At 32.8% G+C, this 17,102-nt stretch overlaps 2 protein-coding genes across 3 annotated transcripts in view; both read left to right on the forward strand.

Moving 5' to 3' along the window:
- Window positions 1-17,102, forward strand: part of LOC131955175 (angiopoietin-related protein 7) — a 273,399-nt gene that overhangs the window by 198,144 nt on the left and 58,153 nt on the right. The window contains exon 4 of one of the 2 annotated variants that reach the window (XM_059319182.1): window positions 935-1,054. The exons of the other annotated variant lie outside the window; for it this stretch is intronic. Within the exon in view, the coding sequence (XP_059175165.1) occupies window positions 935-1,054 (120 nt within the window). The remainder of the gene's footprint in view (window positions 1-934; window positions 1,055-17,102) is intronic. 2 annotated transcript variants of the gene reach the window in all.
- LOC131955177 (tenascin-R) lies at window positions 8,730-16,851 on the forward strand. Its single transcript, XM_059319186.1, has 5 exons — window positions 8,730-8,977; window positions 11,381-12,333; window positions 12,624-12,737; window positions 15,349-15,468; window positions 16,231-16,851. Exons 1-5 carry the CDS (start codon window positions 8,923-8,925, stop codon window positions 16,597-16,599), a joined length of 1,611 nt encoding a protein of 536 aa, XP_059175169.1. The 5' UTR covers window positions 8,730-8,922; the 3' UTR covers window positions 16,600-16,851.

Here is a 17,102-nt window from a genome sequence, read left to right on the forward strand (position 1 = left end):
GCCATTCCTCACCCACTAGGGGGGGTCATGAGCTTGGTCCGATTAATGTCACTCTTTCGAAGCCACGTGCAGGCCGCAGCTTAAAGTCAAAATATCTCGAGAGCAGACCCCTTTTGGTACCCGGCTCTCTTGCAACTCACCTCCCCCACGCTATAATGTAGGGGAATTTGGAGTCCGACATACCAGGCTCTTCGGAACCCTTCTAAAAATGTGGTCGGCCACATTGACAAAAGCTGATCGTGAATCGTATGAGTCGGGTGTGTGTCTTGACCTCCACTCAAGCTCTGAGGCTTACCCAACCGGATGGGTTTGATCGAACCCAGGTTAAGAAAAACTGCTTCAAAATATTTTTTTTTTATTCTGTTTGTTTCGTTTTCCTGAGGAGCATAGGCTTTGGCAATACTCCTTCAACTCACTTGGTTTTTAGGAAGATAAAATCGTAATAATGCAGGGTCCAACATCTCTATTTCAAACAATTTCCTTGATAAACAATAGTTTGTACCTCATCTTACCTAAATATACTATTTGTGTGAGTGCGTCATCTAAATACATAATTTTGATATCTCATTACAAGTTAAGTGAGATTTCTGCTAAAATATAAGAACATTTGTTTGTTTTTTTCAGTTATTAGATTATTCTTGTGTATGGACACTTATTAGATTGGCTTATAAAAGCAAGTGATTCTGATATATATTTAAATTGCTTCCATTAGAATTACTTTCATATTTCAGGAATATTTTAGTGTGTATTGTAATTCTGTTTGTCTGATTTAACTAAACAATTGTCTTTATTATATACTTTCTAGTATTTCTCATTCTCAAAGAGTGGTGATTAGTAGAAAAATAAGTCTATTTTAAAATTTTAAAATTGAGGTTGCATTAGTCAAACGTTCTTAGATTAATGTAAAACATTTTAGTGTTTTAACTTGTTTCAGAGACGTGTTAAAGGTGACGTAAATTTCACCAGAAACTGGAGCGACTACAAAAATGGTTTTGGATCTTTGGCTGGAGATTATTGGTTGGGAAATGACTGGATCTCAAACCTAACACAAAAAGTACCTTAAAATTTCAGTTTTAACTTAATTTAAATATGTCTTCTACAGCTAGCATTTAACAAATATAACTAACGAGCCGGCCCGCGGCATAACATACACCGCTATTTAGTTGTTTCTAATTTTCAATAATTCATAATTTGTGAATTCGACAGTACCAACGCTGACACTGAAAATATTTATTTAAAACACTATAAGTAGCTCGTTAAGAACCATAACCCCCCCCCCCCCTTCCTTCCCCCCCTCCCCCCCCCCCCCCCCCAAGTTTAAAATCGTTGGCTCTACTTGTAAACATTTAGAGTGAACACAGCTCACTAAAACCATGTAGGGGTGGGGAGGTAGGGAGAGCGTTTGCAGCTTGTTTTCTAACGGCTCGAAGAGGAGAATTATATATATAGATTAAAAAGTGGTGTTAAATAACATTCATACGGGTAACATTTTTTATTAAATACTTTAATATTTACTGTTGTCGTAATGTCCTCTCTTCACTGCCAAATATGGACAAACTTTCTTAGCTGGCTTTCACACCTACCAGTCTATCACCCAGCTTTCACCAAATTGTATTATTGACCAAACCCTGGGAAATTGGGCTAGTGAATTATTTGTAGTGCCATTTAAAAGTGTATTAATACAAAATTCATAATTTACTATACTCAAACAGTACTTAAACCGTGAAGTAAATTTAACCTTTCAGTCGACTGGGCCGATACAATAGAGTTTATTGATTTTTTGTGACACATCATATAAACAAACCGCGTGAACAAGTCTATGATTAGCTGCTATTACTTTCACTATTGGCATAATTATTAAAATGTTAAAAAGTCTAATGTTTTGTAACAGACACGTTCATAAAAATAAATTTTTATGTAAATGTTGATTATTAAAGTTGTAAAATTTTGATTACCGATGGTCGGAAAAAAGAAATACTTAATATCAAAAGCCAAGAACTGGTTATATTTTTTTATAGAAAAACTGTAGATAGATACAATTGTTAAGATCTTAACTATACTAAATGATTTCCAGTGGTAATCACTTAAGCTTTATGCGGAAAAAAAGTATACATTTTTATATTATATGTTTACAGATCTACAGTGAACTGAGATTTGACATGAAATATGAAGGTAAATCCTACTACATGGTGTACAATAATGTGACGGTGGGAAATGAAGCAGATTTGTATAGGATAAAGTTTACATACAAGACAGGCAACACTACAGACAACTTTAGTGCTCACAATGGAATGGCTTTTTCTACTTTAGATAGAGACAATGATGGATGGTCTAGAAACTGTGCTGAGAGTTTTAAAGGCGGCTGGTGGTATAGCGACGACTGTCATCGTGTGAACGTAAACGGTGTATGGACGAGTAAAGATCATGCTGAAGGCATTAACTGGTACGGTATAACAGACTACAAAGATTCTCTGGAGCACGTGGAGATGAAACTACGACGGCCGTGATCATAAAAAAAAATCACGAAAACAGAACCTTGTGTTAACACCGACTGGTGCATGATACAATTTCAATATTTCGCCGACTTTACCAATACTACTTTACATGTATGTAGATGAAATATTATTTTTACTATAAAAACTATTGCTTAGTGTTCAAGTTGAAATCAAGCAAACAACAAAACCGCTTTCCCTTAACAAATAACGCTCTGTCCACTGCTGAATGAAATTCTGTTGATGTTTGTTTCTGTAGAGATCCGTTGTGTATCACATCAATGCATGTTAGATTAAATTGTAAATTAATTTCTAAATGTAAATATACCTACAGTTATTCTACTTTGAGTTGTAAGCGGTTTGTTATACCAGTTTAACGTAAATAATTAGGAAAGGGGAGAAACAAAAAAGTACACGTTAATTCAAATTCCAATATCGTTAAACATATAGCTAAAAATAAAAGTAATTAATTTTCGATTTTATTCTTAATTGGATAAAAAGTAATGATTTTTGTGAACTTAATAGTAGCGATATATTAAGTAGTGATTACGTTTATAGTAATGAACATAACAGAAATGATCCAAGAGAGGATCAATTATTTAAACCACCGGTTCCCAAAGGTTTTTGCGTGGCTATCCTCCTTTATAAACACCAAATGAACAGCGACTCCGATACAATTAAAATAAATAATATCGTATTATCTTACACAACAGTACGAGCTGAAATAGCAAAGTAAAATTGGGCTATAGAAATATAGAAACATGTGTAAAAAACCTTTAGTATTTCGAGGAAACAAACAGAGGCGAAACGTTCTTAGAATATGCTGTCTTACGATTGGATAATTGACAATTAATAGTTCCTGAAGGTTTTCGAGAATTCGGAAATAGAGAAAAACACCGGTACCAGACATTGGAGATCACTCAAAAATTAAGTTATCTAAGTAGGCGTATAAGACATTTTAGTTTATATATGTTGCGTCTATCTAACTGAAACAGTAATCAGTTTTTTTTTTCGCTAAAAATAAAGTACTTCTTGGAGTTACTCGAAATCGTTTAAATGTTCAAACTAACTTGTATATAGAATATAATATGTATTATTGAAGTTTCGTCTAGAAAATTGAAACACACTCATTAAAATACATGAAATAAGTCTTTTCGGTTAACGGTTATCGCTCAAAAGTTTGGTAGATTATTTTTAATAAAATGTCTTGCGCATCTTGGTCAAGTAAGTTGACATTATTTTTTTGTATTTTTAAGTATTTATACAAAATATAATACATATTTTTGCTGTGAAATTAAAAAAAAAACCCGTTACATTAAAAAAAAAGATAATATTTAAATATTTTAAGATATATTTGTATTTCTATTAACAGTCAGTTTTTAAAAACCTCAGTAATTCAGTATTCGCATGTTACAAAATATAGTTGGCAATTTGAAAATATTGTTTTCTTGGGCTACTTTTCTCTCGTTTTTCTGCGTTATGTATAGAAAGGTCAGAAAAAGAAAACAAGTCTATTTAAAATGAATGACGATTATATGCACTTACAATCCAGGCTTTCTGCTTGGATTTTCAATGCGCAACCATCCAATGGTATATTAGGTTATGGAGCCATAAATTTGATCTTATATGAAATGCTTTTATAGTTTGAATTTTCTTTATCTTTAATTTTCTTCTTGTTACATCTTGAAGAAACTGCAAATTGTATGAAAAAAAAAGTTAGTCACACTTTGTGACTTGTCGATGAACTCGACATTTTAAATTGAGTTAAACTTTTTCTGTGACCACAGTATAAAAAGCTATAGCGTGGTCACCTTTACTTTCACTAACGTTAGTCGGGTACTTATCAGATGTGGTTGGAGCCAAGGACAATATACGGACTTTAGCCTGTTTCCCGATCTCAAGACTTTCGAGCTTCAGTACGTGCGCTCTACCGTCCTACCATACCGTCCCATTGTACTAATATCAACTCATTGATGTTTCTTAACAATGGCAATACTGTTATGTTTTATCTTTTGTTTTGTATTTTCCAGTGTCGTTTCAAAATTTCAAAACTAAACTAATGTTATGCTTTTTATTAATTGTATTTCCCTTAAAAATAAAAGCACTTTATAAAATGATGGTTTATTTGAATTGTGACTTCTGTGTCGTATTGTAGCTTCTGTGTAGTCTTGTGGCTTCTGTGTCGTATTGTAGCTTCTGTGTAGTCTTGTGGCTTCTGTGTAGTCTTGTAGCTTTTGTGTAGTCTTGTGGCTTCTGTGTAGTCTTGTAGCTTCTGTGTAGTCTTGTGGCTTCTATGTAGTCTTGTGACTTCTGTGTAGTCTTGTGGCTTCTATGTAGTCTTGTGACTTCTGTGTAGTCTTGTAGCTTCTGTGTAGTCCCTGGGACTTCTACAGCAGAGAGTATTGGAAATCTGAAATGATAATTTGTTGACTTAACACCCCTAAAAGCGTATAGGGCCTACACCTTAATTTAACACACCGACTATTTAATTCTTGTATAGTGGATAAGCCATAATTTTGAAAAAAATATTTTACATTTTATCAAACAAGAAAAATAAAATCAAAATTTAAGAAATTATAGACATCTAAATATTATCTCAACAGTTTAGGCCTCTGAATAGCATGTACCACTAGTGCTATCATGAATATCTGTTTTCATTTTAATACGACCACACGCTCTCCAATGTTGCTCTAGTAGGCCAACTTTGCGTTGTTTGTAACATTATAATATTGTTACGATCCCCTGGGTTTTTTACCTGGTTTGGTCCTATAGGAGGGCATGCGAGTAGTAAGGGGACGGGTGACCAGCGCTTGGCTGCTGCAAATAGGCCGGACAAGCACATACAATAAAACGCTGAAACTTGTTCCTACATTGACCATCGCTGTCAGGCCAGATCTGTGATTTGTTAATTTTTCTTTTTTCTTTATATTTAGACGTTTTGTATTAGATCTATGTATAAGTAAACCATCTTAAATGAATGAAAGCAGGCTACAAGTAAGAAAGAAATATTACTATTGTAAATCTGTATCAGTCCTCACAAGCCGATGATGAAAACTGTAATACTAAAGCGAACACACAAATGACGCTATAAATTACGTGTCTGAGGCAAAAAAAAAAAAAAAAGTAAACTACCGACCCTAGGTGTCTAACGGTCGGTAGTTTACGAATGGGAAATATTTTTGACAATATTGTGACAGATATGGCAGTCACATTAAGGACTTCGTTTTTAGTTTTCTGCTAATTGTGTTTGATGTTGTGGCGGTATTAATGATGGTTGTTGTATTTTTTATCGTGGTAGTTAAGTGTAGAAAAAGTTGCTAGTTGTGTTTATTCAATATAAGTTATTGTTCTTGTTTACGAATTCCCAAACTAGTTCGAAATGACATGAGAAAGGGAAGTAACAATATATAAAATTATATATTTTTAATTTTATTATTTATACCCCTTTAATGAGGGAAGCAACTCAATTAAATTTGTACATATATAAGAGAAATAAATATATTTGTGATTAAATGTGTTAATGCTATTCACCAGTCTATTATCAACACTACACTCAGGTATCCGCCATATTGTAAGTCGTTGAAAACTGCGTCAATCAACAACTTAGACACCAAATTAGATGACACAGCTACCGACAGCCATATTGGAAAAGATGCGATTGCCAGGCTACCAATACGAGATATTTAAAAAAAAAAACGTCAGCAGTTTATTGCGAGATTTTTTATTTAGTTGAAATCACGTGTGACTGATCAATAGGGGTTGGGGCATTGAAATGGATAATTGATAAGTGATATTGTAGTAAATAATGAATTTGAGTATAAAGCTATTACCGTAAACAACATAGGTTATGCACCTATGGGCAAAGTCCCGCTGTGGTCCAAGACCTAATGGTTAAAGCCCCTTTGGTCAAAGTACCTATAGTAGGAGCCGTTTATTTCTAACAGCTAGCTTTAGTGTCCTCAACTCAGGTTCATATTAAAACATGGATCTCCCAAAATGCTGTGTAAGTAATCAAAAATAGTCTTCTACATTTAATAAGCATAGAAAAAAATCCCAATATTTAAAAGTGTCATGTAGTAGGCCTACAGTATATATTGACTATTCTAGATAAACTGATTACTTATAACCAGAACAAACGGACGTGTTAACTGTTGTCAATATCCATCTCGATTCCTAAGCTTTTAAGGGGCGTAACACTTATAACGAAAATATTTTTCTACACTTTATTGGTTGTCTCACTTGTGTATTTTATTTTTTTTTTGTTTAAAAGGAACCGAATTTCAAATAATAAAAATGTCTATTTTACTACTTAGAAAATAGGTATAACAAAACTAGAACTTGTCAACTGATCAATTATTTTGCAAACATTTCAGAATCTGTTTTGTTTTAGGCAAAAGTTTTATAAGTAAAATAAAATTTTTATAGTCTACCACGTTTGAGGCACCATTTAGAGGTGTATAATTAGTAGAATAGAATAGGTTACTGGTGTTAAAAGATAAACAGAAATTGATATTGATGCTAAGGGATCTGATACCTCTTCTACTTAAAGGCTCTTTAAAATAAAAGTTAATTGATTGCAAAAGCTAATCAGACACAACTGTGTCGACAAAAAGAATATATTGATAAAGTGTAGTATGATGGGATCCATTAATAAACAAGTTGTAGAAATGTGTCATAGTAGGTGGTGAAAAGCATTATCTAATTTATTAGGGTTTAGTTAACAATAATAATTATTGATTAATTAATCATCATAGTGTTCTACTAACAGGATATATATAATTCAACCGGTAGGAGGGTCATCGCCACTTCACTGCGGGGAATAAAATGCGTCACATAATATTTCAACTGGCATGTGAACTAAGACTCAAGCAGGATGAGCACTCAATAAAATTGCAGGAGCTAGTAACAGCAAGCAGTACCAATGCTAATAACCAAATCTGATAACCACTTGCCTTGAAAGGGTTTACAGCCGACAAGTAAACTTAATGAGCAGGTCAGATGGCTTCGGGTCAACTCAATGACCGCAGTTTTAAGCCTTTAATTAAATTAGGCCGTATAAGTTACTACAAACTACAAGAAGAGGATAAATGTGCTTTTGATAGAATTAACACATACTTTGTAATAATGGTATAATAATGACAAGAATTACAACATTGTTGCAGTAAATAAAAATGACTTACATCCAATATAAAATCAGAGCAAGTAGGAGTTGGTCAGCTGTAAGAGCAGACTATATGTGCATTTATTAGATGTAACAAATACTTGGCAATATTGGTATATTATGAACTGCATGAGTTACAAAAGTGTTACAGTAAATCAAAATAAAATGAGTACAATACAAAACCATGAGCACGAGGGAGTAGGACCGACGGCCCTCAACTCCACGTGCAAAAGCAACCAAGAAGAGAAAATAATTGTGTTGCTTCCCCTAGACACTAGACACAAGAGAATAACTTGGATGGGGGAGGGTGGATAGGATGAAGAACGTATGTAGCTGGCGGTAGTTTTTAAAAATGAGAAGCAGTTTTATAAGATAAGCAAAATATTCCATATCATATGGAAGGGATGTTTTTAAAATACATCCCAGATTTAAAATAGTCAGAAAAAAAATTGGGTGTAATCAGCAAGCCCATGCTGAGATGTGCATAAAATAGAATGTCTATCCCAGTCAGTTATTTTTATCAACACATGATAAACAAAAAAAAAATATCTATATCATATGGAAAAGATGTTTTAAAATACATCCCAGATTTAAATAAAATAGTCAAGAAAAAAACAGCTTGCAATCAGCAAGCCCACGCTGAGATGTGCTAAAAGCAGAATTTCTAATATCAGTCAGCTTTTTTTTATCAATGATGTAAACAGGTTTGAAGATTACACGGTGATAACCTACACATTTAAACCCCACATTCCATAAAAAATGTTTGATTGATGTGAATAACTGTTTTCCACTTTACCAGCTCTATTTCCGTCCTCGTTAATGTCTGTTTTTCAGTATACCTGCTCATTTTTTTGCAACCTTTGATTTCGCAATCAGATTTATCATATTTTATCTAGTCTAGAGTATTTTCGTCGCATGATTTTACATGGAATTTCTATATCAATTTAGAAGCAGTTTTTTTGCGTGTAGCCGAAATGTTTGAGTTTTGGCAAAGAAAGTAGCTCTTAAAAAATTAAAAACTCCACGGGAATAGATAAACGTATCAAGGTGCACCTTGGCACTTGGCACATTGCAGTGATAATATTTTGGAAACAAAATTTCAAGTTAAAAATAAATTTGATTTTTCTTATCTTCATTAGTGACGTCAGTCGGATAAAAGTTTGAAAAAAATACATGAATATTCCTATTTAAACAAGCCCGCATTTCAGTTTCGTTTGAGATTCAAGTGGTTAAAGTTTTGTATTTTGGTGAATTGTTAAAACTACTACAATGATTTTCTCAGTGCTGTACATGTTCATCACATTGAATATTATTTTCATTACAGGTAGGTTCATGTAACTAGTATTGAATATAAAAATTTCACATTACTGAATTTAACAAAATACTTTTAAGATTGTCTTTTTTAATATTAAAAATTATACATTTACAGCTCGCTGGCAGCTTCGAAACATTTAATTTTGAGATTCTTCACTACTTTAAATATTTACACACTACATTGAATGAAAAATACGAGAAGTTCGAAACATTTAATCAAACCAACTACCTGATAGAGATTTTCTCAGGTACCAGTAATCCACACAGTGTCCTACGGGAAAGCGGCGTTAGGACAAACGACATTCGGGTGATTGTCTTTCAAGAAAACTTCAGTTTCCTTCTTTCCAAACTCCATGGTATTAAACATCCGTCTTCGAAATCGTGATTCCTTAGGAGGCATAAAGCTTCACCAAACACATCGATCCTGTGTCTTCAGCTCTCACTGTCCCCTGTTGCAGCCCAATTTAATTATATCTTCGATTCCCAGATTCTGGTATTTCTAATTCTACTTGTGCCTTACGGGTAGTAAATGAAAATCTATCGGGTTATGCTGGGTGCCATTTCCGTAAAAAAGTTCTTTTTTCTCGTTCTTTATTCTAGTGTTGGAAGGAATTTTCTCTAACACAGATGTTTTTCTTCAGGCATCTTTCGTCCAACGAAGAACTAACTATCAGGCAGCAGTTGTTTGATTTTGGAGTTGTCTCTCCTAGAAGAGTGGCTGTCCCCAGCTTTCTAGCCTCAGCTCTCCGAGGCCTAAAACGTCTTAGTTTAACAATCATGAGCTATATTGTCTCGACCACGACGACCCCAAAACGTTCACAATATATCGCTATCATTTCGATTTCTGATGTTTTTAAACAGCTTGCATTTTTATCTGCCTTTCAAGATCTCCATTTTTGATACACTGTATGGCAAGTGTGTTCCATTTTCTTCTTCTTTTCTAACATTTATATTAATTAAAGTCTGGATCTTCTGTGAGTTTTTGGCGGTAGTACTCTTGGTTAACACTCCAGATATAATTATCAGCTTGACCAATATAATAAAGTTCTGGTCCTGACATTCAGTTTTAAATGACAAAAAGCTGTCATTGGACTAGATAGCAGCAAGTTTTAGACTATATTTCACATTGAATAATTTATTTCCTTCAATCCTTACATAACAGCTATCCAATTCTATTATTTATTCCAGCAGCGGCAAAGTGATGGCTAGGAATCTATTTACTCTAAGATAGCATGCAAACAAATTGGAATTAGAGGTCATCCGTAAATGACGTCACGCTTTTTTGACGATTTTTACCTTCCCCCCCCCCCCCCCGGCTTCCCTCCGTCACACGTCGTCACAAAAACTCAGACCCCCCCCCTCTAAAACGACGACACATCTCAGCCTACTACCCCCCTCAAAATTGCATTTTAATTTTCTTAAAAATCAATTTTTTTTTCAGTGGCGGAAATACAAAAATACGAACATAGAATACTCAATTCGGGCTTTTTCAAGTTTTGAAATCAAATTGAAAATTAGTAGTTTTTTTTTTAATTAAAATTTTAACTACACGTCATTTGTTTTTATAATTCCTGTAAGCAAGTAGGTCAAAAGAATATGAAGCATGAAAGCTTTATATCTGTAATGGTTTCTAGCGTTAAGTTTTTTTTTTTTTTTTTGCATTTATATTACATTTTAAATACATTTCATTTTTGTCATTCCTTATTTTTTTTAAAATAATAATTAAGAGAATTAATTGCTTTTTAACTTGTTTAGTGCAAATCTATTAAAATGTGCTTAAGAGCACACATATTTAACTATTTAAAAAAGGGAAATAAGTCATGGAAGTGGTTTGAACTTTTGCGTATCTTTCACGCGATGGATTTATTTTCTAAAGAATTTTGAGGACAACAGCGTGTGTTTGATTGTAGGAGAAAGAGGACTCGAGATGATGTCTATACAATAAGAATAATCCAATTGCAGCTGCAGTATTCTTTTTACAAAACATCCATCAAGACAAAAATGCAAGAACATATTTTTTTCTGTAAAAAATTATTATTGTCGTCTGTGGGCTCCTAAACGTCCCGGGCCCCACCGCAATGGCGGGTCTGGCGGCACTGTAGTTCCGCCCTGATATTTTTCCGAAATCTTGTCAGAACTCTGTCAACATAGATTATTTTCACCAATTCCTATTATAATTTATTAAAACCGTTTTCTAAAACGCGATATAACGGTTAAAACTCGTTTTCTAGAATTGGTTTTTTTATTATGCAAAAAAGTAACGTCACACCATCTGAACCCCCCCCCCCTCGTCACACAACGTCACAAAATTACGGAATCGCCCTCCCCCTACGAGTCTAAAGTCATTTATGTACGACTCCGTATTAAAATTATTTGACTCTAAGAAACGGAAAAATGTTTTGTTTATTTTCAGGTCTAAAAATTGACATGAACAGAGAATATTTTTACCACGGCAAGGATTTATTTTGTGCACAACTCCAGTGTACAGAAAACATAAGAGAAGACACTCAGATATTAGCTCTTGTCAACATGTCAGCCTATAGGATCAGTGAACCAGAGGGGAAGATTTTTGTAGCGTCTATTTCAGAATCAGATTCAAAGCTTCAAGATTATAAAAGGGCTGGAACAAGAGTAGATGGAAAAATATCGAAAACATTTTCCGAATTGGAAGTTTTTTTAGCAAATAGTTCAGACTGCAATGATGGCATTTTCTTATGTGAAATACATTATGTAAATACAACAGGATCTATTGACAGAATTGGGAAACAGACGGAGAGTTTAATAAGGAAATCAAGTGACACATTTCTAATGATGAACTTGAAAGCTAAAACATCTGACTATGTTAAATCTGTTGACACAATGGCCGACTTTCTCAAATCGTTTGAAGACCCAGACAGACTGAAAGGTGCAGACATGACAATGTCATTACAGATGTCACATTCTGGTGGCGATAAATTCAGAACAGACAAAACTTTTGGTCAAACAGATACAGAGCCAAATAACAGTTATAAACAGATCAGTTCATCTACATTTGAGGACATGTTGGAAGATAAGATAAAGAATTTAACCCTTGATGTAAACAAAACATTACAGATGACGGAACACAAACTGAGTTCGAAGACAGAGTTAAACAAAAATAGTTTGGCTGTTTTAAACGAATCAATTCAAACAATGTTAGCCAACACACAGAACCAATCAGAGCAACTTAGCATCAGATTAAATGAGATGGAAACAAATATAAAGAAAACTATCACACAAGAGAATATCAATACAACATTAAATTTGGTAGCCGGTCTCAACAAAACTCTACAAGGTTTTATAGACGAGTACTACGATAATCCAATGAACTTAAAATTGACAAAACAGGTAAACAATTTTTTATGCCTATTTTTTACGTGAAAAAAAAATTCATTGAAATAAACTATTATGAGTGCCGTAATAAATTGCTTTTAACAATACTAATTTAACTAAATTATCTTGATTAGTACATACAGTTAAAATAAATATATACTATTTTAAAAAGTAAAGTTAATAAAAAATTCCATTTTATAAATCAAGGTAATACAAAATTGTATTAGACCAGAAGAAAATAATGCTTTTCAAGTTGTATGTATAGCCTTAGCTTTAAAAAATATATTGTCATTTATTTTTTTAAGTGTGTCAGGAACGATGACTCAAGTCTCCCAGAACAAATGGCTTTTAAACTGGATAAAAGAAAACTGGTCTTGTGTGATACAAAAACTGATGGCGGGGGATGGATTATAGTACAGGTAATTTATGCTTCTATTTTTGGTAATTTAATGTTAACGTTAGAGTATCCTGTTCAAATGTTTTCCAAATTAATTAGCATTTCCAATATGATTTCCCCTAATTTAGCCGAATTGATATCAGGTCTAATTATGTACATTAAATTTAAGACATAAGGTTTTAAAAATGGAAAATTATTTTATTTTTTCTTATGTTATTAATTACAGATATATCTGAACATTAATTTAGTGGTACAATGCCTTAAACGATCCGCATAGAGTCCGACTATTTATGGAAAAATGATTTATTTCAAAATATGTTAATTACAAAATGCACCACCATATCATGTGTAGCATTTTTAGTGTTTAAGCCTAAAATCTGTGGCGAAGTCGGATGGTCTCAAAGCAGAGGGAGGGGGGTCCAATTATTTCCCATTATATATAGTATACATATATATATATATATATATATATATATATATATATATATATATATATATATATAGATATATATATACATATATATATATATTTAATCTGTATGTCATTGCTTAGTTATTATGTAAAATAATTTGCTAGAAGCACTCAGAGAAAACTAGAAAAAACACACAATATAGGCCAAAAGAAACAAAAACATTGTATCACTATAAACAAAAACAAAATGAAAAAATAAATACACAATCAAAAAAAAAAACAATGACCGCAACACAAACGGTTTTGTAATGCGTTTAAAAAAACACTATGACATAATAATTTCTGGGAACTAGGGGAAATAAATAACTCTCTTTTAATATAGATTTGTATATGTCTACACATTTAATTGGAAATGTTAGAACAGATCAATAATTACTTAGTATGTAATATATATGCTTAACGTTATTCTCCGTTCTACAAAAAATATGTTGTCTACAGTCAGAATTAAATATATTGTTATCATAAATGCTAAAATGTTACAGCATAATGAAAGTTTGTATAAACCGAGCGTTTCTATACAATATAAAAACTAAATCTAATAGGTGAAACATTCTGAATATTAGCTTACACATGACTAAAATATTGGACTTGCAGTTCAGATCATACGTTTTTTAATTAGCTACTGTTTTATGTGTTCATAAAAGATCATTTTTTAACATAATGATAAGGCATGGTTTAGATCATTGTATTGCAAACACATCTCTTTACTTGTAATTGCAAAAGCAATATTCACAACGATTTACCTGTTTCAAAAGCTATGATTCTGGCGGCATGGTACTTTGGTACCTCACCAAGCGTTTTGCTAAATATACTTAACTGCTCAGTTCGAGGTTTGTTGGGGGGGAGGGAGGTGTGGGCCACTTGATTCAGCACTATCCGGTCAGCTTATACATAGGTGTGACTTTAATGTCGCTCTGCACAATTACGGCCGTTTCCGTTCTGGTGGTTAGGTGTGGGGGAGGGTGGGTATAATTAACTCCGAGTGAACATAGCGTCAGTTTTTAGATGACTTTTCTAAACATATATATATATATACAATTATACATATGTACTGATTTAGAAAAGGTTTAACTTTATTTTACATAGGGGTCCTTGTGGGGGGGGGGGGGTTGTAATACACAGAAACCACCCCTGCTACTCCACTGCATAAAACACCCTAAAAATACTATACGAATATTTGAAACGGGTGTTTCAAAAGATTAACTTACAAGTTGTTTCTGTAAAGTATTGAAGCAATATTGAATTAACTTTACAATACATATGGTGCCGTAAGAAATAGATATAAATATTACCTTTATAAATACAGGGAATCTTTATCCTGTGCTAATAAGTCTGTGGTGAGCTTTTTGGGTGATTACTGCACAAAGCTTATCTCCATTAATTTTAAAAATAGCGTAGCATATTCCTCTATTCAACACACATTTTAAAAATACAAAATAAAAAAATAAAAACTTCGAGTAATAGCGCTGCTGATATTCTGGTGTATTCCCAAATATTACTTACTGACTCGTTTTAACCTGTTTCATTAATTACCCCTCGACTACCCCGCACTATTTTTTTAACACTGGTTCTAATTATAACACTTTCTTGACTTAATGGCCATATCTGATTAACTTTCTGGTTGGTTCTTTCAATTATGACCAATCGTTTTCAAATCTTCCTCCATAAGTAATATCATACTACTTTTGTGATTGCGATTAAGTGTAGTAAGTTTTTTCAGGTAAAATTATTAATCGTCCAATGTCGTCTATAGTACAGGAAACTAAACAGTTTTTGTGAGATAATCATAATCGATTGTGTGTTTCCTTTTTGTAGTTTTAGATAAGGTTTAAATAAAGATATTTGTTAAATAGGCTTATTTTCTATTATTTTTGGATGATTCCATCGTAGCGTATTAAATTCCTGTAGATTAATTAGTATATTATTATATACAACCGATTTAACTAAATAAATATTTGTAATCATTGTTTCTAGTATATATAACGCTGTTAATTTTTATCTTCTTTTGTTGCATATACTGACTTAACCATCAACAGTTCCGAATGGATCAAACAATATAATGGGTCATTAAAAACATAAGTCTCTTGTTTTGTTTAGTTTTCAATTTGTCAAATGTATTTTGTAAATGTTCACATTACTTGTTTTTTTGTTATATTTTCAGAGACGCGTAGCAGGTGATGTGAGTTTCACCAGAAACTGGAGCGACTACAAAAATGGTTTTGGATCTTTGGCTGGAGATTACTGGCTAGGAAATGACTGGATCTCAAGCCTCACACAAAACGTAGTTTTAAATTTTAGTTGTTACTTGTATTATTTGTTTCACATTTAGTATGTTACACATTTTAAATGAAAATATAGGTTACATTTATTTATTAACTACTGTTGTAATGATTTAGGTTTCAAGTTATAGCACTTTATATATGGCGGTCTTTAAGAGAGACAGGAGTCAAATTGACAAAAATAGTTAAAAATAATATACATTTGTCAAATGTGACCTTAAATTTAATAGAATATAAATTACCAATATAACACTAACACAATACATAATACACGAGCAACCAACCCTCAACAACGAACAAAATCAAAATCAAAATCAGACAAGTCTTCTCTCCACAGCAAAATATGATCTCAATATGTCTCAATCTTTCATGGCCTGGTTTTCACACGTTCAAAACTCTCATTCAACCGTCTTCGAATCACATAATCTGGTAAATGTAAAAGGGGATTTGTAGTGTCATTTTGAAAAAAAATTATTAAAAGAAAATAACATTCCCCTAGATCTAAAGTAAAAACTGAGCCGTGAATTTAGCCTATCAGAGATCAAAAGGACACATAAAATTAGTTGATCAGTTTTTGGGGTCATTTTCTCATAAACAGATGGCTTGATCTGTTATATAAACACCCACTTTACTAACAGCCGCTTTTAATTTCAATATTGCCCCTTTTAACATTCTTAAACATATTTCTTTGTTATTATTCAATGTTGTTTTTTGTGGTAACCTTTATAGCTATATACTGTAAATATATATTTATATATTGACAGGGTTATACTGAACTGAGGTTTGACATGAAATATAAAGGTAAATCCTACTACACCGTGTACAGTAATGTGACGGTGGGAAATGAAGCAGATTTGTATAGGATAAAGTTTACATTCAAGACAGGCAACGCTACAGACAACTTTAGTGAACACAATGGAATGGCTTTTTCTACTGTCGATAGAGACAACGATGGATATTCTGATCACTGTGCTGAGAGATGGAGAGGCGGCTGGTGGTATAAATCATGTCATTATGTGAACGTAAACGGTGTGTGGGCGAGTAAAACTAATGGTCAAGGCATTATCTGGTACGGTATATCAACACATGATAATTCTCTGGAGCACGTTGAGATGAAACTACGCCGGCCATGATTATTTAAAACTAACTGGAAAACAAAACGTTGTATTAACACTGACGGATAAATGACAATAATTACAATATTTTGCTGTCCTTACAGGTTCAGTTTTATATTCATGTGTATGTATATTTTATGCAATGACAACAATTGCTTTGTGTTTAATTTGAAATCAACAAACAAAAAAAAAAACGTTTTCCCCTAACTAATGACGCGCTGTCCACTGCTGAATGAAATTCTCTGTTGATTAGATGTTTGTTTTTGTAGCGATCCGTTGTGTATCACATCAAAGCATGTTAGATACAATTCTAAATACATTTTGAAATGTTAATATACCTTCTGTTGTTCTACTTTTATATGTAAACTGTTTTATTGTACCAGTTTTACTTTAATTATTAGGAAATGGGAGTAACCAAATTATACAAGGCGATAGCGTACACACGTATGGCCAATACTGTCAAGAATAACAGTTTTAAAAATACGATTTCTTTGTTTTTTTATAAAACAGAAAGTTACGAG

This window comes from Physella acuta, unplaced genomic scaffold (genome assembly GCF_028476545.2).
Source record: "Physella acuta isolate Inbredline_101_S28 unplaced genomic scaffold, ASM2847654v3 ptg001058l, whole genome shotgun sequence".
Taxonomy (NCBI): Eukaryota; Metazoa; Mollusca; class Gastropoda; family Physidae; genus Physella; species Physella acuta.